Source organism: Telmatherina bonti (genome assembly GCF_933228915.1).
Source record: "Telmatherina bonti genome assembly, chromosome: 12".
Lineage (NCBI taxonomy): Eukaryota > Metazoa > Chordata > Actinopteri > Atheriniformes > Telmatherinidae > Telmatherina > Telmatherina bonti.
In genome coordinates, this window is record NC_136610.1 from 34,633,238 (window position 1) to 34,660,660 (window position 27,423).

The 27,423-nt window shown below is 40.6% G+C and overlaps 2 protein-coding genes across 2 annotated transcripts; one reads left to right on the plus strand and one right to left on the minus strand.

Moving 5' to 3' along the window:
* Positions 1-907: 907 nt before the first annotated feature.
* Positions 908-17,828, minus strand: ints6l (integrator complex subunit 6 like). Its single transcript, XM_079250235.1, has 18 exons — positions 17,592-17,828; positions 17,393-17,470; positions 13,334-13,483; positions 11,841-11,930; positions 11,570-11,753; positions 11,363-11,491; positions 9,779-9,942; positions 9,547-9,699; positions 9,325-9,457; positions 8,911-9,005; positions 8,710-8,820; positions 5,410-5,625; positions 5,038-5,164; positions 4,819-4,961; positions 4,497-4,728; positions 4,045-4,425; positions 3,866-3,959; positions 908-1,466 (listed from the first exon to the last, which is right to left on the minus strand). The coding sequence occupies exons 1-18, from the start codon at positions 17,700-17,702 to the stop codon at positions 1,364-1,366; spliced, it is 2,694 nt and encodes an 897-aa protein (XP_079106361.1). The 5' UTR covers positions 17,703-17,828; the 3' UTR covers positions 908-1,363.
* Positions 17,829-18,824: 996 nt separating this feature from the next.
* mospd1 (motile sperm domain containing 1) lies at positions 18,825-25,897 on the plus strand. The gene is made up of 6 exons (XM_079250391.1): positions 18,825-18,946; positions 20,810-21,104; positions 21,187-21,262; positions 21,789-22,021; positions 24,336-24,497; positions 25,341-25,897. Exons 2-6 carry the CDS (start codon positions 20,951-20,953, stop codon positions 25,370-25,372), a joined length of 657 nt encoding a protein of 218 aa, XP_079106517.1. The 5' UTR covers positions 18,825-18,946; positions 20,810-20,950; the 3' UTR covers positions 25,373-25,897.
* The last annotated feature ends 1,526 nt before the right edge of the window (positions 25,898-27,423 follow it).

Sequence of the window (27,423 nt, forward strand, 5' to 3'; positions counted from 1 at the left end):
CAATTTATATCAATCCTGCAACATAAAGTTATGAATTTGCTCATAGACGTCTGTCATATTGCACACTCCCAAAGCTTCTGCATGTCAGAATCAGCCTTCAAGCTAGTCAAATATTAAATAACAGCATCAATGTTGACAAAAGAAGAAAAATATCAGTGTAATTTTGCAGATATAATTTGGCTTTAGCAGACAAATAATGAGAAAAGGAGATTTGTGTCTCAGAAAGACTTGTTGGAGTTTCCAAACTCCTCTCAGACCAGCTGAAGACGTCTCTTTAACACTAGCAGGACATTAAGGAAATTTTTGTCCTTTACGGTTCATTTTTGGTGCATTAAACCACAAGATCCTTTTAGTAAGAAATATTTCTTTTGAGGAGCAGGAAGACCAGTTTATTTTTTACTGGGATCTGTACCAAATAGTTTTTCTTAGAGCTCATCGGGACACTGGGGGAAAAATTTACCACCTTTTGGGTTATTAGAGGACTTAAAAGTCTTTTCCTAAAAACTATTTTAAAAGCATTAAAGAATGATCATTTAATCCACTTTTTTGCTGAAATTGCTCAAAAAATTTCAGTCCTAATCAAAACTAATAAACATGTAATTATTCATATTATTTTAACTCTTTAAATGCCTGTTTGATCACACAATGTCAGTGTTTTATGGGGAAAAAAAGTACATAAAATGAACTATTTTCCATTTAATATGTTAGTGGAGGGGTGGTTTATTTAAAGGTTAAAATTAATAAATTATTACAAAATTATTACACTTTTTTTTTTAGTACATTTAAGTCCGATTAGAACTATAAAAAACTCTTGATCATGCATTTTGTGAAAAAAACTATTTTTTGTGGCATTTAAAGGTGAAAATCCTTTAAATGATGACAAATTTTGTAGTTTTTTTGTAGTTTTAACCACAAGTAAAGTTGACTTAAAGATTTTTATTATAAAAAAGTGGTGAAAAAAATACTCTTTAATGTTTTAATAGTAGTTTTTGAGGAGTTTTTTGTCCTCTACTATAGTAAAACAAAGCAACAACAAGGGTTAAAAGATCCCCAGGAGGGAAAAGCCTGTTTATCCGTTACTCACTGAAGGATTTGCCAGCTTATCCTGTTTGTCTGCTGAACAACTCGCCCATTCAGGCAAAAGCCAAGTAAACGTTTAAGGCATTGTCAGTATGATTTAAAGTCTCACTGCTCGGTCCTGAAGGGCTCGACGTGACAGCGCGGGGGACGGTACGAGCTTCAGCATCTTTACTGGTCTGGATCTTCAGTGTGTGTTGGTGAGGCTGATAATGAAAGATGTTCAGACTCAGCTGAGGATGAAATGAAGTCTGAAGGACAGAAGCATCATTCCTTTCTCCGGTGACTACCTGCCGTGATCGTTGGGAAGCTGCGAGGAAGGCGCTTGACCCTCCTCCAACTCGGTGAGGACGGCCTCCAGCTGCTGGATCAGGACCTGTTTTTTGAACCTGTCAAAACAGGCGAATGAATGAGAAGGAGACATGAAACTACGAGGCTAAGTGCAGATATAATAAACGTTTAGGTAGACGGAGAAAAGCCACGAACTGGATCTGCTTTAAATGGCTCCTTTTTTATCATCCAACACAATCCGAGTGGGATCCAGTCGGTCCAGAACATGACTTAGCTGCATGATAGCGAGAATCCACAGAAGTTCACCAAGATGTCTGGAACATATTAAACTTTTACACACAGCTCAATATAAACTGAGCTTGAAAGGCTGTGGAGGTCAGCTCAGTCACGAGTCACTGCTTCTGCAGCTTCAACGCTTCAAGGACACACAGCCGCCAACGTACCAGGACTGCAGTCCCATCCTGAAGGAAGAACCGGCACGCTGCCAAGCGACCATGTTTGGAGATTACTGGGACGCTTTAAAGAGATGAGAAAGTCTTCCTCTCAACCTCTTCATCACAAAAAGCTCCCTGTACAGAGGAAGGCCTGCAGGACAGTACATGTCCAGCACAGAGAATCACTGAACACACCAGGAAGCAGCAGTCCGAGTATGTTGCATCTTAAAACCAGGAGGAGAAACTCTACCGAGCGCCGACTTCCAAACACGACGGTTCAAACCAAACAAAGTCATACAGGAAGGTAGAAAAACACGAGAAGATCCGAGTCCACTGCAGAGATTCTGGACATGTCTCCACACAGACAAGACGTCACATGACAGCAGAGAGTCTGCTGGTTACAGAGACAACTGTCTCGTCTCTGTGGGACAGAAACTCTGGAAGACGTCTGTCTCGTCTCTGTGGGACAGAAACTCTGGAAGACGTCTGTCTCGTCTCTGTGGGACAGAAACTCTGGAAGACGTCTGTCTCGTCTCTGTGGGACAGAAACTCTGGAAGACGTCTGTCTCGTCTCTGTGGGACAGAAACTCTGGAAGACGTCTGTCTCGTCGCTGTGGGACAGAAACTCTGGAAGACGTCTGTCTCGTCTCTGTGGGACAGAAACTCTGGAAGACGTCTGTCTCGTCTCTGTGGGACAGAAACTCTGGAAGACGTCTGTCTCGTCTCTGTGGAAGAGAAACTCTGGAAGACGTCTGTCTCGTCTCTGTGGGACAGAAACTCTGGAAGACGTCTGTCTCGTCTCTGTGGGACAGAAACTCTGGAAGACGTCTGTCTCGTCTCTGTGGGACAGAAACTCTGGAAGACGTCTGTCTCGTCTCTGTGGGACAGAAACTCTGGAAGACGTCTGTCTCGTCTCTGTGGAAGAGAAACTCTGGAAGACGTCTGTCTCGTCGCTGTGGGACAGAAACTCTGGAAGACGTCTGTCTCGTCTCTGTGGGACAGAAACTCTGGAAGACGTCTGTCTCGTCTCTGTGGGACAGAAACTCTGGAAGACGTCTGTCTCGTCGCTGTGGGACAGAAACTCTGGAAGACGTCTGTCTCGTCTCTGTGGGACAGAAACTCTGGAAGACGTCTGTCTCGTCGCTGTGGGACAGAAACTCTGGAAGACGTCTGTCTCGTCGCTGTGGGACAGAAACTCTGGAAGACGTCTGTCTCGTCTCTGTGGGACAGAAACTCTGGAAGACGTCTGTCTCGTCTCTGTGGGACAGAAACTCTGGCAGCTCGCAGCCACGATCACGTCTTAGTTTAGCTGTTTTACTGTCAAACGTTTCATTCCAGCTGTAAAAAACTGCTGATGTGTCTCCTGTGACTTTGCCTCCGTTTTAAAATGAATCCTGAAGGCGCTGCTGGTTTCCATGGAGATGAAGGCCCTGCTGGTTTCCATGGAGATGAAGGCCCTACTGGTTTCCATGGAAATGAAGACGGTTTTGTTGTAAACTATTTTCTCTTCCGATCATATACTTTGCTGGTCTTCATATCTGTCTGGACCCTCATGGTGTTTCTGAGATGAACGTGGGCTCTATCCCTGGATTCTCCTGACTCTGGCCATCAATAGAGGTGTCCATCATCATCATCATCATCATCATCATCCGATGGCTTCCTGACATATTTAACCGTGCAATACTTCGATTAGCTTCTACTTTCGCAGTTCTTCATCAGAAATTTTACTTCACTCATTCCGAGATGAACTGAGCTGCTGTCTTCTGGTTTTCCCTGACAGGAATGTGGTTTTCTTTTCGGAGCAGATAAACTTTTACATTTTCTTGTGTTCCAGATTAATTTACTCTCACACGGTGACGCACATCTTGATTCTGGCACTTCTGTAGCAACTCCACATGTCTCAGCTTTCTTTTGGGATCCAGATTAAACACAAAGTCTTTGCAGTTGTGAAGTTTTTCTTCATTTATTTTGTGTTTTTTATCTTAGACGAGGCAGAAAAACAAAAGAATCATTCAGACGAGGTCGTCTGAAAACACCAAAAAGTGACAGTTTACGTTTCTTACCTTGCAGCCTCTTTGATAGCATGCTGGATTAAGTATTTCTGTACATTGACTGGTCCTTTCACCTGCTGCAGCAGGCAGAGTATGGCCTTATAGTCTGAAAACACACAGACATACATGAGAAACTTATGTTAACAGCATTCAAATAAAACCCAACGGATTCTGTCAGCAGTCGAACTCACTTCGTCCCGGTTTGCGGACCTCTTTGAGGACCCGGCTCCGCAGCTCGGCTTGGCTGCCATCTAGCGGGGTAATAAATATGGTTTCAAGCGCTGGAGTGTCGGTTTCAGAATCGTCCACCTCTTCCTGTGGACTCAAATGTTCACAGTTGTGTTTCTCCTCCAGCAGCCGCTCCTCTAAATGATCCACCTCTGATGTGTCGTCTTCCAGGCAGAAGTCCTCCACCTGAGCCTCTGCCTCCCCCACAAGCTTCTCCTCCAGGCTCTGAGGAGGAGGACTCCCCACCTTTGTGTCCACATCTGCCGGCCAGATTTCTCCAGAGTCGAGCCCAAGATTAGCGTCGCCGTTGGTTTCCGTGACCACCGTGTTGCCGCCGTCGCCTCCTGCTGGCCAAGAAGAACGCACGATTTATATTCATCAGATCAACAGGTGAGGACACTCACGCTTTAAGTACCTTTCTGCTGCAGAGTGGTTTTGAGGAGATTCTGCTGGCCTTGAACCCCCGCCAGGCTCTTCCCAATCGCCACGTGGTTGGTGTTACCAGGTGGAGTCTGCGGCCGTCGTAGCAACGGCGACATACTCCGCCTCCGCTTCATAGTGGCATTCGAGTTGGAATCACTGGAATTTCCTCTTTTCTTGTTTTGAGGGCTCGCTACGAACTCGTCTGCCTCGTCGATCATCATCCCCTGGAAATAAACGCATTAATAAACAGACTAAAGCCGCGACAACACCACGTGTACGTCATACTAATCAAGTCTGAGTCAACAAATCTGTACCTTTTTGTCCTGCTTGAAAGGATTCCCAAATGTGTGCAGTCGTTTTGGTTGATCTGGGTCAATCTCCCTCAAAGGGGACGGCATCATTTTCAGGTACTCTTGATAGTTTCCCATCTGCGCCACTGGGATGCTGTGCAGATAGTCTAAGAACAATTTATTTATTTCAGGTAAGTTCCTTCATCCCCGCTCAGGCATCTTGAAAAGAACCTGTTGACATACCTTCGTCTTGTCCTCGGATCAGTTTTAAAGACTTTCGCAGCAGATTTGAGCGCATCCGGGTGAGCTGGTCCAGAAGGTTCCGTCTTGGGATGTCGTAGGCGTTCCGGTAAGCTTGAGGTTTTACATCCTGTGAGCACATTTACAGGTAAAATCAGAGGAAATCCATTGAGGAGAAATAAAAAAATCTTTGCTGGTAGCGCGATCTGGTAACACCTGCATCCAAGTGGACTCTACCTATCTATGATGTCCTCTACTGTTTGATTTCTTGTTTGTGTTGTTCTCACTCTCATATGGAAGTCGCTTTGGACGAAAGTGTCACCAAATGACTTCACAATCTGTTACTGTTTTATGTTCTCGCTGTCATTCTTCTACCTTGTTGAGCAGAACAATCTGGAAGCCCGCAAACTCCTTAAAGTTGATGTCCGCCAGGCGAAGGGGTCCCTCTCCGGTGATTCCCTGCAGTAGCTGCTTGAAGTCCCAGCGGTGGGCCAGAGAGAGAGAGCTGGAGTGGTTCTTTACCTTTATGCCGGTTTCTTGAGGAGCTTTTTTTCCAACTGACACGATTATACGGTCAGACTCGATTTTTGCCTGTAAAAAAGAAAAAAAGAAAGATAGTTTCTTTTCTCTTCAAATGATGAAATTTATGCTAAATCTAAAATCTAAGAGAGATGGAGCTGCTCTTAAATATCGGAAAACAATCCAGGACCAGATGCAGCAACCATAATACTACCACCACCATGCTAGATGGGATGAACACGGATGTTTCATATGTGGCAGCTCCATGGGAAGTTGTATGGTCTGCCAATCAGAAGGCTGGTAGCTCCCAGACTGCATGCTGAAGTGGTCGAACCCTCTGCTTTCATAAATATCATGGTTCTATTTAAATAAGAACAAATGTGTTCTTGTGGGAAATCTATTAACTGAATGACCAACAACATATGGTGGCTGCTATGCAGATCAATCCATCCATTCATTCATTCTCCACCGCTTATCCGGGGTCGGGTCGCGGGGTCAGCAGCCTAAGCAGGGAAGCCCAGACTTCCCTCTCCCTAGCCACATTTACCAACTCTGCGGGGGGAATCCCGAGGCGTTCCCAGGCCAGCCGAGAGATATAATCCCTCCAGCGTGTCCTGGGTCTTCCCCGGGGTCTCCTCCCAGAGGGACGTGCCTGGAACACCTCACCAGGGAGGTCCAGGAGGCATCCTAACCAGATGCCCGAGCCACCTAAACCGATTACTCTTGATGCGGAGGAGCAGCGGCTCTATGCCGACACCTGCTTGGCGCCTCTCACCATGAGCAACTCCAGAGTGGAAGAAAGTCCAGCCCCTGGTTATACTGGTTATAGAGCCCATGCCAAGCATTGAGGTGAGTCCAACTATATCTAGCCGGAACCGCTCAATCTCGCGCACAAGCTCATGCTCCTTCCTCACCAGAGAGGCGACATTCCACGTCCCCAGAGCCAGTTTATGCAGCCGGGGATCGGACTGCCACGGTCCCCGCCCCTTGCCACCGCCCAGCTCACACTGCACCCGACCCCTACGGCTCCTCCCGCAGATGGTGAAGCCCTGGGAGGCGGGGCCCATGTAACCCTTTCGGGCGAAGCCCAACCGGGCCCCATGGGTAAAGGCCCGGCCATCAAACGCTCGCTCTTGTGTCCCCCGGGCCTGGCTCCCAGGGGGGCCCTGGTGACCAGCGTCCGGGCAAGTGAACATTTCTGCCAATGGTCGTCATCATCATGGGGGTCGCTGGGGGTCTGCTATGCAGATCAATAAATAATTTTTTTCCTCTCTTTTTTCATTAAGTATCATTAAGAAAATTAAAAGACCATTTATTGATGTGTTAATTTTTTATAAAAGGTGCAGATAATATAAGAAATTTTCTTCTTCCTGCCCCTTTTCAAGCATGGTGATGCAATGTGCAATGCATTGTCTTGTACTATACAGTCTTGTTTGTTTCTGCATGACCGTGTGGGAAATAAACTGTCAAACATAATAAAATAATAAAAGAAATGTAGGTCAGACAGCGCAGGAGCTTTTTTACAACAATAAACCAAAAAGTCAACTAAAACAGGAAGCCAGGAACAGGAAATTTAATTAACATAGACTCCAAAATAAGAAGTGTAAAATAGAAACTAATGATGTCCCTGCTCCAACAAGCACAACCTGTTCTTTTACCATGACCATTAGCTGCTTAAATTGAGCTGCTTTAATGGATGTTAATTATGTTACTGTTAAAGGACACATAAAGTAAACCTCTGTACAACATGAACCACATGCAGTGTTTCCTCAATGATCACACTGAGGCAGCAGGGGGAGGCGGGAGAATTCACCTGGTGGTTTTACTGCTCGTACCAAAGGCAGCATGAACTAAACACTGCTGACGAATCCCTGGTTTTTTAACTATCGGACAAACACAGAATGCAGATTTACCAGTGTTTCTCAACTGGTGCATGGAGACAATCCAGTGGGAATGAGCTACAACATTATTGTAAAATATTTTTTCAACCAACTACCCCCTAACCACTGCAAAGAATTTTTAGTTAAAAAAAACTCTTGAAATACATCACTTTGTCATTTGTGTTTGGTTTATTAAGTTTTTGTTTGCGCTGTCAAGGCGACGGTGACTGATTCATATGATTTGGCTCGTGGGCTTCAATTCAAGTCGGAATGTGTGATTTTAGGAGGAATGAAATGGTGTAAATCTAAATGTAAATTCAGTTTATGAATGTACACTTACATTTATTAAAATATATTAAACACTTATCTAATATTATATTTATATTAATCTATTTAAGGATGTTTTGAAGAACACACAAAAAGATGTTTTCAAAAAATTTCAAGTGCCCCCTGGAATGCCTTGAAGTATCCCCATTTGAGAAACAGTGTGTTAACTCATAACTTTGGCACCTTAACATTAACCGGTTGGAGGAAAATATCAATATTTTTTATTGATTGCACATAAAATGATTACAGTAAATTGGCTTCAGCCCCATCCAGCTACTCTGGATCAGTGGACACAAAGGCTTAAAGATGTCAACTGTATGGAACGGATAACAGCAAATCTCCGGACGGGCGTGTATTTTAGAAAGTGGACACCTGTTGTCTGAACCAGATGAATCTTCTTCAGTTTTATTATTATTATGGAAATAATTGGACTTCCAAAGACCATTTCCTCACCCCTTTGTCATCTGATTGTTGTTTTGTGTCATAATGTGCAAGCTTTTGTCAAGGAACTTGTTCTAACAAAGGTTAAAAAATGAAGGTGTTAAATCCACAGATTAAAATGAAAAAATGAGTTTGGCATTATGTTTGCAAACTAGGATGGTTTTGTCCATGTAGGCTGTGTTAAAGCCATGAACCAAATCCACCATAACCCACTTTATCCTTCTTATTCATGAGGCTTCTGCGGTTTTCAAGCCTCACGTTGACAGGATGGCCACTGCTCTAGATACTCTACATTTTCCTTTTCTTGAGTTTGACTCCGTTTAATCTATGATGGGATGACTAGCAAGTTCTTACACTACTCATGTCACCTGCAATTTCACTTTTTACAGAATACAAATATTAAAAACCTCTTGAAAAGCCATTAGAACAGGAAATATACACATTTCCAGCTGATGAACACACTAACTGTGCTTTTTTCTGTTTGGAAACAACATTAAGCAGTATTTACCTGCTGGCTGAGCTTCTTCAGGTAGGAAATGACACTATAACTCAGACCACAGTCCATGGTGTCTGCTATAAGGTTCGGTGCTCCCATCATCCTCATCGCCTTTTTCAAGGGCTGTTAAATAACAACAGATATGATTTATAAGTGATTATAAAAAAGAAAAACACTTCCATAAAGGCAGGTTAGTAAAGAGCTTTCATTTACCAGCAGGTAGTACGGAGGCATCATCTTCAGGTACATCTCAAAGGCTTGTCGCCACTTGAGGTTTGGTTTTAGTTTGTGCACTTTGAATAAATCATCTGAAAGGAGACATTTTATCATCCTGAGTCAGTAAGCAGCCATCAGGCATCAAGCTGCAGCTGCACTTGTTCATGCAGGCCTGACTGCTGTGTGCACATTAGTATGCACAAAGATATGCACTTCTTATTAACCTCATGCATTCCTTGTCATAGCAAAAGCTTTGTAGCACAGTGTTACGAAGAAATGGCATTAAATTGTTTTGTTACAAGCCTGATTATTTCCACTGCTAGATATCACTCAGGAGGGGAGGGGAGAGGCGCCCTAGATAAAGGGAAGCCTTTTTTTTAGTTCTACTGACCCAGAAGTAATAAGTCTTACCAAGAAGTGGGAGAAGGACTGGGTAGTTGTAAGGCATGACGAACAGATTAACACAGGTGAGAGTGGTGCTGGCTTTAAGGTAGCCGAATGGGTGTCCGAGGTCATTTTGCTTCCCACTGCTGCTGACAAATACCTGAGCAGAAGGAAAAAAACCCATCAAACAACAAGTATTTGTGCTTAAAAAGTTTACAAATGAAGCGACTGTAAGAGTGTCTTCTCTACCTGCCAGCACATTTGAGGGGACTTCCTTTCCAGGATGTACTGGGTGAGCGGGGAGGGCTCCAGCTCATACTTGTCAAAGGGAAGCTTGTCAATCACCATGGGCTCGCAGTCCATGCAAGAAAATCGCACCACAGGGTGAGCAGAGCGAGGCGGCTGCGAGGGAAATGATGGGAGATGATGGAGGAAGATGTCAGCAGCTCACATCCAAGCATTCGGTCACATATTGACTCACCAGCGTTGGAGAATTCTGGTCCGGCCAGAAGGACTCCGGTATGGGCCAATGGCCTACTGGCACCCCGGTCTTCGGATTTGGTCGAACATAGATTAGTTTGTGGCAGCTGTGCCAGGGTTGTGAGCTGAAAGACGACAATGAGCGACCGGACTCCACCGAGTTATCTGCAAAACACAACAGAGTAGCACACAGATCACGTGGACTGACATAAAGTGTTTTTTTTTTTAATGGTTTTAGTGTATTGTAGCCTAAAATTCTACACAACCCGTCCAATAAAAAGGAAAACACTCAAATATATTGTGAGCCTCTTTTAGCTTTGACTACAGCAGCGTTCACGTGGCATCGTTTGAAGCTTCTGTCATGTCACAACGTTTATTTTTTCTAGCGATGACCGGTCAAAGTCAGACCGCTGGACTAAGTCTCCTCCAGGACATCCCAAAGATTCTCAGTCTGGACTCGGTCGCACCATGTTTAGACGTTAGACGTGACGGCTGCACCACTTCATCTGCCTCCCCATCACTCTGGAACAGAGTAAATCTGGACTCATCAGGTCACATGACCTTCTTCCAGCTCCATGGTCCAATCTTTCTGCTCCCTCACAGACTGAAGCCTCTTTTTCCAATTAGCCTCACTGATAAGTGGTTTTCTTAAGAGAGGGGCGTCCAGCTCCAGTTTACGACTATCCTGCAGGTTTTCAATGTTTCCCTGCTCCCACACATCTGACTCAAATTAATGAGTTACTGTGCAAAACTTCACAGGCTGTTGAATCCATTTAATTTGAGTCGGAACCACAGACTGTAAATAAAAAGATGGGCGGAGCCTCCGTGACATCACCCGTAGGTTTCTGAAGAGCTGAATTGAAGCTCGGTGGGCGGTTCCTACCATCGCCATCTTGGCAGGGGCATGCATGTCGTTTCGCCCGGAAAATACAAATATGGGCAAAGAGGTGGAGCTGAGAGGGGGGCTGTGAGCGTCATGGTGGATGACTGACATCGAGCGAACTCCGAGCTGCCGGTAGCTAAGAGCTAACCGAGCTAACCCGGAGATAACAGGAGCTAACCAGCTAACGGATGTAAGCGGGCTAAAGCTAAGTCACATTGTTAACCGGCTAAAAACCGCAATTGTTCTACGTTCTTCTGACTTGAAGCAGGAGATCGGGTACCTGTCAATCAAAAGGACAAGCCCCTAAACATGCCGAACTTTGAGATTAAATTACTTTTAAATGGGAGAGTTAGAAAAAAATTCACTCCCCCCACAGTTGTCATGAAGGTAAACCTGACCTATTAAACCTAAAATGGATTTTTGAACCAGGCTGTAAACATGTTTATTTCTGCTGTGAAGTTGGTCTTTTTAACATGGGAGTCTATGAGGATTTGCTCCGTTTTGGAACTTTTTAACATATCATATGTGTGATATGTGGTTGTAAAGCTGTAAATTTGCACTGAGGTAACTATTTATGTCACTACAAAATAAGAAGGGACTCCTGCTTTAACTGTTTGTTCCAGCAACTTGTAAGAAATGTGACAGAAATAAAAACATTTATGTCTTTAAGCTTCCTGAAACTGAAGATGCTCAACAACTCACCTTCCACTATGGGAGGTGGATCTGGTCCAGTCTTCTCAAAATGGATGACAACACCACTTTGAACCTTTTGGACAAGAGACTCCAGACACTGATTTAACATCCTCTGTGTTCGCACACAGTACGATCTCCCTGAGAGGATGGAGCATAATTAATGAACGCGTATCAAACACATAGCGAAGGAACGAAGTGAAAGAGAAAAGGCCGAACCTCCAGTGACTTCGCACATCTGAGTGATTGAAGACTCATCCGTGGGGACGCTACCAAGTTGCTCGTTGTCTGGCGCGGCTGCTCCCGGCAGCCTCAGAACCAAAGCAAACAGCCGCTGGTCCCAGCGGAAAGGCTCTTTGGTCAGCTCGCTGCCGGCCAGCGGAGAGTTGAGAGGCAGGTGCAGCTACACCAGCAGGCGGTGGGAGAGACGTCGCTGGTGTTAGTTTGATGGGAGAATGGCAAACAGAACGGCTCTGGCTTGTACTCTCACCTCATCTGGGACCCCAGAACTGTTTGTAAGCTTGTTCCCGTCAGTGATGGTTATGATGACAGACGGCTCGAGGAAGAATGGGTTACGGCCCTGATGGGGAGCAATAACATCCAGCCATTAAAAACCAGTAAAACCACTGACACAGTTTATTCTCTCATGTCTGATTAAGCTTTCTTTCTATTTTAACTCTTAAAATTTCACAACTTTTTTTTCCTTTTTATACTTCTGCCTGTTTTTCTGTTCTTTCTTATGTTTGTTAATTCATTTATTAATTTATGCTGTATGGTTCATTAAACACATGACATACATGAGGTAAAAACTGCTAGCAGGTTATTCTTCATCTGTAGTCTCCATTACGTGTTTTATGTAAAAATGCATGTTATAAAACACACATAATCTTATCTAAACAATCTCAGATGTCAGATTATAGAGCTAAAATGATTTAAACTTGATGTATCAATACAAATGGAGCCATTAACGCCAACCAAATTCATGACTGACTGTACTAGAAATAACACACAGATCAACAGTGACCAAGCCTTTTTCATCATTCCCTTGATGGAACAAACACACAACACACACTATTTACATGTTTACACACTTATTTCTGCACTATTTACCTGCTTTTCCTCACTAAACCAAGTCGAACACAGCTTGTTTTATGTGCATCAAAAACATCTTGTTGCCTTTATTTTCAGACACACACAGAACTTCTTAATCACACTGCTCTTTGGCTGTTTGGACATTACTGTTACATTAAGGTGATTAGTTAAAAAGTTTGACAGTAAATGGCTTGATAATAGTTTCTGAGTAAAAAAAAATGGAGGTCTCTAGGCAGAATAGTAGTGATAATCTATTCCTGCTACTAGTTTCTCTGAATAAACACTACAGTTTGTGGGGGGATTGTTTTACCTCCTGGATACTAAAAAAAACAACAAAAAAAAAAAAAAAGACAACATAAGTAATCATGCTGAAGGTTGTGGGAGCTCTAGCAGAGAGTTAAGCGTTAATAAACTGCTCAGGAAATCTGCACTTTGTGTGAAAATGCATGTGTAAGCTGCAGAATGTCCTTGCGTTCTGCGCTGAGGGCTCCGCTTGCAGAGGTCAGCCTTGTCTAATTCAAACACACAGGGAATGCCTAAGTAGATTTACATGCTCCTGATGCACAGAACTTGTCTCTCTGCGGTAATCCATCCCTGTCTTCCAGGAGGGGAACGATGAAAGGAGAAAATTACGGAATTATCTGAGACAAGGTTGAGTGGATTAAGCTACAATCAAAGTCAATAAAAATGGAGAAAAGAAATAGTGACAGAAATTTTATACATCACTCTCCACCTCCAGTATCAGACCTGACTTCATGTCAGCATTAAACCAGATTTACATAAAACCAGTTAAATCTGTCACGTAATTTAGTTATCGTTACATGAAGCTCTTTAGGTGATTCTGCTTTTCTCTTGCAAATAAAAATCCACAACAGGCCACCGATCCCAAACCTGTCCATAGTTGTCAATGCCCGACACAAGACGGTTGAGGTTAAGCAGGTCAAAGGCTGTCCGAAGAGCGTGGCCTAATGTCGTCAGCCCGGATGCCTGCAGGTTCTTAAGCTCGCACATGAAGGTGGCGTGGTTCTCCTTCCAGCCTGCCTGCAGAGATAAATGCAACATGTGGACAGCATGAGGAACATCTTGCAGAGCAAACAGACGTGTAACTGACAGCAGATGTTGCAGCACAGCCGCAAAACCAAAACACATGCACGCCCACACACATGTACGGCGTTATCACTGAGAAAAACAGAGAGACTTTTGTTCCCAGACAAGCAGATGACTGTAAAAGTTAGAAGTCTTCAAAATCCGTTCCCTCTGAGCAACATGACGTAACAGCAGCTGCAATATTAGATCAGCTTAAGGGAAGCTTGGCACACTGCTTCAGAATGTCTCAGTTCACACATGACAAAAATCCAGGATACACTCCCCACTGCTGCATTTATGCCCCAGGAGAGAGAGACACACTCCCGCAGGAGAGGATGCGAGCGAGCGACGGCTCTTGCACTTTTCTCTCTCAAGCACTTTAATGCTGCAGCTTCATGCTTAATCTACAGATGACCTGCAAGCTTACATGTCGCTGTGTCGGGAGAAAGGGAGGGGAGGAGGCGGCAGATACGGAGAAAAACTTCAGTCACAATCTGAATCGGGACAGCGGGTGATTTCATGGATTATCGTGGGTTTGGGTTGGAATTTCTAGAGATGAATGATTTTAGATAAATATCAGATGGTTTGAGCTGAAAGTGGAAGCAAATGAACCCATGTACAACCCATCATATAGAGGACACAGATGACTTACTTCAGGTTCTTTTTCCTGCACAACATCCTCTCTCTCCCTCTACGTCTACGTTTATTGCATCTATAAATGCGTGGTCAGATCGGCTCTAATCAGCATAGCTTCATGTTTTCATCATAAACCTAAACAAAGTGGAAAGAAACAGCAAGGAGGAGGAAGAACAACAGGAGGAGGTGATGGAGATGGACTGATTAAAGCATGTCAGGCAGCAACATCTGCATGGTTAAACGAGAGAAAGGAGACGCAGGACTTAGCTGAGGTGTGCTGCACAAGCCACATTTACAACTTTAGAATAAAGTAACATATTTTCTCATCAATCTGATCTGTGAAAGAATAAAAATGACTCAGTGGGGTTGTAGGCGTCGGGGTGGGGGGGCAAAGTTTGAGCTTCAACAAGAAAGCTAAAAAGAGAAACTTTCTGTGTCATTTTGTTTCTTGTAAACACTTATAACACATCTATAACACTCCAACTTCATCTGAAGAGGATGCAGAAAAACTGTGAAAGTGCAAAAAATATCATTTAAAAAAGGAAGAATTTAAATCTGTTCAATCAAACTTGACAAATGTAACAATAAAAGAAAACTTTATGGTCATTTCTACAGATGCTTTTATCCAAAATGACTTCAGGTGATAGATTAACCATAGCGATTCACCTGAACATGCATGTCTCGTGGTACATGGGAAGAACACACGCATGCACAGGGACAACATACAAACTCCACACAGAAAGGCCACTGTTCTACCCTCCCCCAAGCTGAGGCTCAAACCAGCGACCATCTTGCTGTGAGACTGCTGTGCTGACCACTACGCCACTGTGCAGCCCTCCAGCTGCATGTCAGTGTTCATGTAAAAGCCTTGACATGATTTACAGATGTCACTGTCCAGCACTAATTATAACACAATCCTTCATTTAGCTGCTTTAGATTGTAGAAAACTAACTAAAAAATACTGTTTCATTTAGTCAGTGAACAATTTCACCTTTCCTACAGCTAAACAAAGGTTAAACTGTTGTGATTAATAGATTTTTTTAGATCAAGCATGCTGGAATAAATATTAAATTATTCAAATCATAAATGTAGTATGTAAATATTTGTTTCTTTTTGTAGCTCCTCTAGTTATTATAACATCATGAGTATGGAAAAGCAACATTATCCAACTTTCATGTATTTTTTGTCATTTAAACCTGAATCTTTAATCAGATTTATATCCAAATGTGACTGGATTTATATGTACATCCAGATAAAAAGTTTTTAACTCACATGCCTCTGTGGCACGGTGCATTATCAGCACACAGAACGGCTCCATCATCATCTTCAGAACTACTTTTCACTGATGAAAATGTCTAAATCATCCTTCTGCAGATGTAACAACTCCCATCTCTCCTGGTCCTTCATCTAACATCAGCTTCATCAATGTTTTCTTCAAGTAGTGATATTATATCGATGAGTGGAGCTGCATCTAACCATCTCAAGTCCCCTTCATGCCGTCATCTGTGGTCCTGCTTCTCTTTAGTCCACCGTTGCCACAGTCTGTGTTGAGTTACCTTCTTGAAGGAGTTTGTTTCAGCTGACAGCTCTCTAGTTGAGGCCATGTTTCCTGTCAGTCAGCCAGATGCAACAGCTCATTTATAGCCTGCAAGCCACGTCTTTAAACCAGACCACATCGAAACACTTGTTTCACAAAAACAACACGATCCCATCACTCTTCTCCTCGTGACTGATTCAGGTGTTTTATTTCCCTCCATTTAATTGAAACAACAATGTTTATTTTCATCTTCTTCTGTGCAAATAACTGCGATAATTTTTTTTAATAATTTATCTATAATCTTGTTTTTAAGATCCTCCATGAGAGCATTGCTTATTCAGAGGCTTTTAATAGCAGCAGGTATCAGAAAATGCAGATTCAACTACAACTCTAGGAACAGGAAGTTTTAAGTGCTTTATGAGTACATAAATCATAGTGAGGTGGATTTACTATTCTACAGAGTGAAAAGCAAATTTGAAAACGGTTAAAATATTAAAACATTGTAATATGACTGAATATTTTAACATAAATTTTGAAGGCCTAACATCAATTCTCTTTTCTCCTCACATTCATCCTGTATTCTCAAACCACTGATCAAGTGAAGCTCCAGATTCCTTTGCTGCGTGTAAAGTAGTTATCCCACATGCATGAGCATGTAAATGAATGTAAACATATAAGGCTAAAATAGCCATAGTTAGCATTTTAATTTAGTTTCTCACATACATACAGATGCATTTTGACTTGCACTGTACTTAAAATAGGCCTCCCTTCTCCATTAACTTGCATCTTCAGCATTTTGTTGACTGGATTCAGAGATAAAAAAATTAGATTAAAAAAGAATGCAAATTATCCCCAATTCATCTCAAGGCAATGATAACGAGTGGAGTAAATATAATTTGAGTACACTGCACTGCATTTTTGGATGAAAAGAGTCAGGACAGCCCAAAGATCCAAAATACAGCATGTTCTGAAGCAGTTCTGGACTTTTAGGGTTCATGTGGGTGATTGGGATTGTATTTTTATTAAGTATGAAAAGCTTGTAAAGATACGTTCCAAGTCATAAAATAAGTAATCAGATTAGTGATGAGGATATCTTTTGATGACATGAATGCCATGACATTATTGCAGTGATTCTCGGGTTGTATTTATGTTATTTCTTCCGAGTGTGTGGAAATTACGGGGTGTTTATTCACTGTGCAATTATGCTTTATTACATTATAATATTATAAGCATTGCAAGTAATTATCAGAGGAATCATGATCATTCTGCTGCAGCGAACTGGTCCAAACAAATAAAAAAAAAAATCTCATGATGAAAAGGGCTTATCAACTTTCTTCCAAGACTGGCCAATAGTAATACGCGACTGACTAATGGGGCGGGGTGAAGAATGATTGACGGGTCCCTTGACCAGTGTAAATGTTGAACTGTTTAAAAAAACGCGCGACGTCATCGCTGATAAAGAGTCGCCCCGCCTCCATCTCAACGCCCGAGACTTTTTCTCAACACAAAAGCAAAATGTCCGCTAGATGTTCGGAGGCAGTGCGGCTCCGGGTCTGCGGGGTTTTTGGACCAATTATTTCCCGTTTTCGCCATCGAGAAGCCGCCCAACACCAGAAGGACAATAAATTCTCACTGACAAGAGAAATATGTTCGACTTGTCAAATGTAAAAACTGTATTATTTGCTAATTACCTTCACTCCGTATGGCGGCTCATCGAATGTAACTAGCATGTACCTGTCGCCTCTACTAGCCGGGTCTCGGGCACGCAGCTGTCAAAAACAAAAAAGAAAACCAAAACAGCATATATTAATTTAGACCGATCTTGAACCCTAAGGTTACAAAAAAAGTGCATCCTTGCAGAAAAAAAATCGGGGTGAAATAATCTTTTACCTTCATAAAGATCTCAACCGCGCCTTTAGCAACATCCAGATACGTCGTACCCAAATAAGTGCGCTGATTCATAGAGGCGGACGTGTCTAACAGGAAAACTAAAACAGGCATTTTAAATGTAAATGTTATGATTTTCTAGAATAATTGTTGCCCACATATGACCTATCGTGCGGCCAACAGTTCACACATGTGTGTATATATATTTGTAATAATAAGCCCCCCCTCCCCTCCAGAAGAGGGCCGCTGCCTCTCTGTCTGCCTTTCTAAAGCTGTGCTTCAGCTCGCGCTGTTCAACTTCTGCTCCTAACCGAAAGTAACGCCCACGTCCCTGCACTGCAATCCCATTGGGCGAGCCCTACAACAATGACCACGCCCCCTACAACATAAAAAATTATAATAACGTCTAAACGTCTCGCGAACATTGTTCGCTCAGGACTGAATACAGTAGAAAGTACGTTGCTATGTTTCGCCGAATGTATAGTATTCAAATACATACAGTTGTGCTTATATTTATTCATACCCTTTCATTAAAGAAGGAAAAAAACAGCTGTCTGTAAAATAAGCTAAAGTTGACAAAAGTAAAAATAAATAAAAATTTTATGAAAATAATTTCATTATTTTCTCAATCTGGTTTGATGGAATTAAAAAAAAGCAAACAAATAAGACAATTTATTACATATTACATCACTTATAAACTAATATTAATGTTTCCGCTACAGTCAGGTGTGTTCTGTTCTTCCCAGTCAAACTTCTCCACCTGTTGACAGGTATTTTGTCCCACTGTTCAACAGAAAAGTGCTCTAATTTGTCCAGGACCAATTTGTTTGTTTTTTTTCTTTCTTTAACTCGTTTAAATGAAAAAAAAAAACAGTGTCTTATATTACTAAATTAAAATTTTGCAAATTTTTAGTTATTGTTCCTTTTTTAAGTCCCCAGTTATTTGAGTGACTGTTGTAAATTCAGCTTTTCTTTAATGAAAGGGTATGAATACATATGAGCACAACTATACCTGATGATAAACGTATCGTCCCAAGACATTTATTTTACCAGCATTCCTTTATCTGAATAAATAAGATTAATCAGATTCACTTCTTGTGTACATTTATCCAAAACTGTTCAACAACAGGGCAGTTTCCAAAACAAATGAACAGAGGTTTCTAGGTGACGTTTGTAAAAACACCACGTGGTAAACACGCACGTCTTACGTCTTGCCCTCCTCTATCCCAGCATGCACCGCGACGCCTGCAGTATAATTATTCACAAAGAAAGGAGGCTGAAGAGGAGCAACAACAGGGTGGGATCGGACGCGAAGACCCTTGTTTTAGTTTTTAAGTTACCTGCATGCTGACTATAAGGTAAAGTTTTGGTCGCATCGTCTCTTGAAATGCAACAAATCTGTGATGACACTTGGTGTGGACACCGTTAAGTGGCTTCCAGCTACCAGCTGGGGGTTTCATAGCTAACACTAGCCTGCACTGGTATTACACTATAAAGATGTGTTATTACTGTGGCAGAGATAAAACATATCCCACATGTAATACTTGGTGAATCTTCGGTTCGTTATTAAGATTGTTAATAACTGTGGCATATATGTTTTATTCCTTCTATTGAAACATAATTGCAAGGCTGTATTTTCTGTTTTACGCATAATAATAAAAACACTATCTTAACTATTATATAATAACTGTGGGTTTAAGTAATACAAATTAAAAAATACTATTTAAAAATATTTTCAATTACTAATAAAAGTTAACTTTTTTGACAGTCAATGCCCTAAATGTGTTTTGATTTTTGTACATGACAATAACATGAGAAAAACTGTTGCGACATCACAAGTCTGGCTCCTCGAGCTCGAACCACGTAACCATGTAAACAAAACGTCACGTGACCAGCCCCGCGGACTTCATTTGCGTTGATCAATAATTGTTTAAGATCACGTTTAGAAGAAATGACGAGTGTCTAATAAATTATACTTTTCAAATAAATAAACCAGACATTTATTTAGGTATGTGTTCTTAAATATTTATAGATGAACATGTTAGCCTTTAAAAAATAATTTTAAAAAAGGTATTTTGTTTTATTTCGGCAGCAAAGATATCTACAAATAGTGTGCATATTTATAATAAATGTATTATATTAAAAATGTATAAGTGTATATATATATATATATATATATATATATATATATATATATATATATATATATATATATATATATATATATATATATATATAATATTTAGGGGTATAAGCACATGCAGAGAAAAGTTCTAAATTGCACAGTTAAACATAAAACAAACACACACATACATATAAATATAGATAGATAGATAGATAGATAGATATACATTATGCTTAATGTTATGATAGACAATATGCTTTTATCCCGATTCATTTCCGATTTTTTGGGGGTACCTATTCAGATTAAATTGCAATTCTAATAATTCTGAGATATTGCTGGTTTTTTAGACTAAAAACAAACAAAAAATGGAAAAAAAACCAACTTTTTTTTGCTTGTCATTTTTCTTGATATCACTTATGAAACAACCATACAGTAGCCAGATCATCATTCTGCTGCTATAACGTCTAAAAAGACAAGTGAAAAGATCAATAAAAATGATCAAAATTTCATTATGGATTATTCTCATTTATATGAAAAAAAGTCGATTGTTTTAACAAAAATATTTATTTTAAAATTGTAAAGCAAAAAATCTTGATTTTTTTATTTTTCAATTCGATTTTCCCACCTAATACATTGAGTCGTCAAAAATACAGTACCAGTAAAAACTGGACATTCAAAATGATTAATAAAATGTTTATGAATCCCAAATATTGTCGTTAATTTGATCATATTTTGGTGTGAATCTTGGATGTGTCATTTAGTTTGCTAGTTCGCTTTTCACAGTGTTTATACAGTAAATGAAATAAATAAGTCAGTAAATATTTCTATGGGGGTGTGGTAGTTTAGTTGTGAAGAGGTAGATTTGGTTCTGGGGGGTTTGGGTTGAAGGTTAAGGAGCCTCCTGGGCCCCTGAACAAAGCCCTGCAACCACTTCTATCACATTATAAGTGATAGAAGAGCTGAATATCTCAATCAGGATCAATAAAGTAAAAATGATCGTTCATTTATAAATATGAATTTGTAAAATGTGTGATGAATTACTCAAGTTTAGTGCCTCTTTTGTCAAATACTTTTCAATTGTTGCATCTGTTCACAGTGACGTGTCATGGCCCTGAGTGGCTGAGAGCGGTGCCTTTTCCACTTGGAGGGAGTTTAAACGGCTCAGTAGTTCCCAGAGAAGATTGGGGGGGCCCAGGCAGGCAGCGGACAGGGAGGGGACAGAGCTCAGCTGGAGCCAATGCAGCAGCAGCATCGACAGCCTGAGCTGGTGGAAGGAAACCTTCCGGTGTTCGTGTTCCCCACTGAGCTCGTCTTCTATGCAGATGAGCAGACGTCTCACAAGCAGGTGCTCACCCTCTACAATCCCTATGAGTTTGCTCTCAAGTTTAAAGGTCAGTAAACACTAAATATGACTGTTTATCTACATGATTGCAGTGAAATATGTGCAAAGTTTATTTTCTTCTTCTTTGTCAGTGCTGTGCACAGCGCCAAACAAGTACACTGTGGTTGATTCCACGGGAGCTGTCAAGCCGCAGTGTTGTGTTGACATGTGAGTATATTTCATGCCACAGTTTTTATTAGGACTGTGACGATATGCTGTTGTCCCGATTCGATTCCAATTTTTTTGGGTGCAGATTTGATTTAAATTCTCACAATTCTTTGATTTTGCTGATTATTGTAGATTAAAAACAAAAAAAAAATGTATAAAACTTATTTTTTGGTCGTCATTTTTCTTGATTTCTATTAGGACAACACAACCCAGTAGCCAGACCATCATTCTGCTGCTATAATACCCAAGAAAACAAGTAAAAAGATCCATAAAAATGACAAATTTTATATTAGATTCATTTTTTTATTTTAAAAAAAAAAATCGATTTTAAAATTGTGAAGCAAAAAATCCAGATTTTTGATTTTTTGATTTGATTCTCCCACCCCTAGTTTTTATCCAGAGTAGAGCTGGTTGAGGTCCGGCCCATGTGATTAATATCTTGCACCTTGGTAAACCCTGACTTGTCCGTTTGTTTGTTCAGTAAAAAAAAAAAAACAAATCTGTCAAACTTTCTCCATCCATGCAGAGTAATCAGACATAGAGATGTCCGGGCGTGCCATTACGGGGTGTACGACCGCTTCCGGCTCCAGGTGTCGGAGCAAAGTCAACGGAAAGCTCTGGGTCGGAAAGAGGTAACGGCTACGCTGCGTCCCTCAGCCTCACAGGACCCGCCGAGCCCCCGGCCCCAAGATGAGGAACGCAGAATCAAAGAGCAGTTTGCAGACAGCGAGTTTTATGAGCAGGCTGTGTTACATACAGGTAAGCAGAAGCATTGGGGCCACTAGATGGAGCCACTGTTCAACTAGTTGAACCTGATATGGATGTGTAAATTCTACAACTATAAAATCCATGGCGATAAAAACAGTAAAGGTTTCAGGTAATCAACACAGGATGATCAATGTGTGGAATAAAATTTGACCCGTTTATCGGTCTTCTCAGTTCACATGAGCTGCTGGTTCGTCCCACGCAGGAGCAGGAAAAGCTACTGTTGAGTGGAACTTCACTGTTTCCTGCTTCTTTCTGCATTTATATATTCTGCTTCAGTGCAATTAACAAATAAAACTTCTTAACAAGTGAGAGCAACTTGAACCAAACTATGGAGCGTTTACCCTGAGTGTTGCGTAATGAGGTGGTGTTTAATCCTGCAGGTGGTGAAACCGACTCGGGGTGTTTCCTGCTCTCTCTGCTACTTTTTATGTCGTGCTTTACTGGCTAATAGATATATAAATATAGATAAAGAAGAAAAAATAAAAGATAAAATTAAAAAAACAATCCAGCCACAATGAAAAAAATAAAATAAAAGTAAAAAAAACTCCTCCTCTTCTGTACCGTTCCACAACAAACACGTTGCTAAAAACACTTTCTATCTGACATGCTTATTTAATGGAGTCCACTTCTCTTCATACTGTCAGAAACACCTTCTTAAATCTTAACGTTGTTCAGTCCACGCTGTGTTTGACCAGGATACCTGTTCATTATATGAAAATGCTTTTCTGCCTTGTTATTCTGTTGTGATGTGGTGCATTAACAGTGAACATTATGAACCAAATGACATGAAAAATACTGTATTTTACACACATACATACTGAGTGGAGTCAGACTTTAGCATGTGGATCATTTATTCATTCATTATTTATTTGATATATTTATTATAATTATTTATTAATTTATTTATTTACTTATTATTCATTTATCTACAACAATATAGAATTTCCCTTTGGGGATTAATAAAGTATTTCTCATTTTTATTCATTCATTTACTGGAAAAGGAAATAATTGTGTTCTTTCTCTGCTGTGCTAACTGTGGACACAGTTGTGTTTGACCAGGATACCTGGTCATTATATGAAAATGCTTTTCTACCTTGTGATGAGTTATTTTGTTGTGTTGTGGTGCATTAACGGTGAACATAATGAACCAAATGACATGAAAAATACTGTATTTTCCACGCAGACATACTGAGTGGAGTCAGACTTTAGCATGTGGATAAAAGGAAATAATTGTGTTCTTTTCACTGCTGTGCTAACTGTGGAGACATTAATGGGAAATGATAAATAAATCATCTTTACACTGATCATCTGGACACTAAGCGGAAATATCTTCAACATATTTATAAAACAAAGTCCAGAGAAAGGAGAATTGGTTGTGTTGGTGTGCAGGACGTGGTAGCAAGATGGTTCATGGCTTCTCTAGGAGATCTGCTTTACAGTCTGGCGAGGGGTCGACTGGATCCTTATCAAATCAAATCAAAGATACTTTATTTATCCCCGAGGGGAAATTCCAGCTCGTCCAGGGTTAGACACATAGACATTTACATTTGACAAGTTAACAGAACAGAACTGAAGCTTCGGCCCCGCAGCCAGTTTTACCGGCGCCGCCTTATAAATGAGGAAAAGATGACACGAGGAAGGATGGGTGGGTGTTGGGGAAAAAAAGAAGTATCTCCCCTTCACCTAAAAGGGGAAGGATAAAGATGCAACATGTTGCTTGTTATGTTGGACCACAATGAGCCGGCGTCGCTGTCAGACCTGCTGACTTTGAGGCTGGCTGTCTTGGCCTGTGTCCTTCCTCTTTACCAAAAAGCCAGAAATATCTCGCCTTTCTCTTCATGCTTGTATTACCTCGTAGAAAACAGGACATTTTACATTATTTTATTGTAATTTACTTCAAATCAACCTTTCTAGCCTCCTGTTTAACAAAAATGGCTCATGTAGCGTTAGCTTAGTCAGAAATGTTTATACTGAGGGGCTCTTCGAGCATAGTTCTAGTTTTATATGTTTGATCATGATCAACTGAGATATTATATAAATACACCCACTGAAAAGTAAATATGACATGACTTTAAACTGATCCAGTGCTGCTATGTGACTATATCAGCAGTGCTACGTAGCTTCATGCTAACATCAGGTTAATGGTCTGTATGTTTATCTGTTCATTAGGTGCTGATGGAAACATTTTCTTTCTTTACACCTTTTTTTATTCTCATTTAAAATCTGCTTAAAAACAAAAACAGCACACTAACATTTCTTTGTTATTTGATTGTGACATGTACATTATAATGTGTGTGATCGGCAGAGAGCCGGCCTGTTGCTGGAGGTCCCAGTCTGCTCACAGTGCTGCTCGGACTCGTTTGCATGGTCGCCCTGATGCTGCCGACGCTGGGGGAGCAAGAATCCACTGTGCCTGTCTACCTCCACTTAAGTGTTAACAAGAAACTTGTAGCTGCATATGTTCTTGGTAAGTTAAACCTTAATAAAAAGGACCGTAACTTATCAATCAATTAATTTTTTTTTTCTATAGCACTTTTCATACAAAAGCAGCACAAAGTGCCTTTCAGAATAAAATGTAGGGATGCACCAATCCACTTTTTGGGATTTCCGATCCGATAACGATACCTGAAACTTGAATATCTGCCGATACCAGATCTGTTTATGTGAACATTATTGTGACTATGGTCGTTATTGCTGTTATAAATGTGTACGATTTCATTAGGTTGTAATAAATGACCCATCCTTTCTGAAGTTACCTCACCAATACAAACATAATAACATTACAGATCTAACAATTTCAACAAGTTTTATTCTGATTTGGCACATTTTACCTAAATACATCTATAAATGTGTGGTTTGGAAACAAACATCTCGCTTTTAGTGGAACAAAAAATGTCACATTTTAACATTCAAGGCATTTATTTATTTTAAAACACGCCCAAAGCATGTCATCAAACACATCTGCACTGGCTGGACTAGTTTGGTATCGGTACACTTTTATTAATACCAAGTACAAGTACACACGCTCGGTATTGACCCGATACTGATATTGGTATCATTGCATCCCTAATAAAAAGCTAAACTAAAACAAGGTTAAAAAAAAAAGCCTTCAAAGACAAAAACACATAACTCACATCCACTCATGTTTCCACACACACTCACATAGATAAAACATGATAAACACTCTCATCCAACCCCTCGGGCAAACATTAGATCCCAACACCTGGCTTAGTCACTGATGAAGGAGATGAGAGCATGAAGCTGTTTTAACCTGAAACACACTGTCTTTCATTCATTTCTCACGTTTTAGGTCTTCTCACAATGGTCATCCTGCGCACATGACGTGTTGTGAGCTGAACGGAGGATAAACGCTCAAAAGGATGACGAGAGCTTTGTCACACCAGAGGCACCACTGCGCTTCGACGAGCAGAGCTGACAGCAGGCGGACCGAGTACTCACCTCGTCCTCTGAAAACATACATTTTAGTACACTTGTTTTCAATTTCAGTTGTGTTGATACATATGTTGATGCAAAGTGAAGATTTGCAGAATGTGCTGCAGGTCAGAGGAGCCATGGTGTCGGCAGAGCTGTCCTAGAGCAAACCCTGTGAAGAAACACGAGGCCAACCTGAGTCGTCTGGCCTTACGCTCTCTGTATTTTTAATTGCCATTATGTGACAGAACATGATTAACTTCATTGTGAAGGAATCTACATGCAAACATGACATATATATATAGCCATTAAAACTTTATGGTATTCACCTGTAACTGTTATTATATTGATGTTTATAAAGCATTCATAGTGTAGACTGAGGACTAAGTGCAGTTATTTGCATGTGTGGATGAGCTTTTACCAATTTTTTGGGGTATGGGGGGAGTGTTTTTACAACCATAAGATACTTTTACATGTCACAGAAGGAAAGATCTTGACAGTGGTTTGCCAGCTGTATTCTGTAAATGCTTAATCATGTTTAATAAAGTCTGAATACAGCTATATTGTAAAATGCTTTTAAATCAAACCAGGTTGTTTTAGCTGAGCGTACACTGAAACTTAACTTGTCATTAAGTTAACACCTGGTCTGATAAAGCAAAGTAAGATACTGCAGTGGAAAGTGCATGATTCACACCTTACATATTATACAGTAGAAAAGAGGTTCAGCATAAAGGGCAGAGGATGCCCAATGTTTCATGAGCTTTCTGAAAAAGGTTCTGGACATTTTCCAGGATCCAAATGAGTTGTTATATGGGACAAATTTATTTAAAAGTTCAATCAAGATGAAGTAAACTCAGGAAATATTGGTTTCTTTTATACAAGTCAAATCTTTGTAAGAAATTTGGATTAAAAAAGTGAAAGTTTTAAAAGGTAAATACAGTAAAGAATTTTAAAATGGTAAAAAAAAAAAAAGGTGAGGAAGGATGCTGTCATTGGTGGATTGGGAAAATATCAATGAGCTATAAAGGAATAAAATCAAATTCCTCTCACGTAGAGAGAATATTCTTGGAAAAAAACATTATATTTAGAGGTCAATGGAAATAAAAATCTGGAGATTATGCGGAGAAGACGTATGCATCGCCAGGGTTGGAGCTAGAGGGGTGGTTGGGGCGGCATCACTTGCTTTGAGTATCTCAAATGGCACCTGTGTTGATTGACAGGTCATTAGAAGTCTTTCCAGTCATGTATAGATCACCAGCTTGCAATAAAACAATTTTTCATATAATAATCCATTAACAACACTGAAACTAGGCTGCACATTGCAAAGAGAGCCTTTTTTTGCAAGAATATCTACTAATGAATAATGTGATGTTAGCATAAAGCTATGTAGCCGTGCTAATATAGTTGTAGAACACTAGTTTCCAGACACACATGCCGTCAGTAGTACTACATCCTTCGAATTACATTCTAAAAGTAGTTTCCTAATTATTCATCCTGTTCCCAAAATGTTGAAATGTAACATTTCCAGAAGAGATGTCCCTTTGCAAATACAGCTAGTGTTATAAAAGACCATTAGCCTGATGTTAGCATGAAGCTTCATAGCACTGCTATGTAGTTATATTTAAATTAGTTTTAATATATTATGGGAAAATGGTGTCATATCTAGGGGCTACACATCAACTCAGTTAATTGTGATTTTCACTTCAAGAGATCAAAGAGCATCTACATTAGTCAGTGCTGTCTATGCTAGCGCTACATAGGTACCAGTTTTACAGTGGGGCTCCAAAGTTTGGGCACCCCTGGTAAAACTTTATTTTAATGTGCCAAAAAGAAGCCAACAAAAGATGGAACATCTCCAAAAGGCATCAAATTACAGATTAGACATTCTTATAACACGTCAAAAGAAGTTCAATCTTATTTCCATCATTTTCACTTTAAAAATAACAGAAAACAAAAAATGG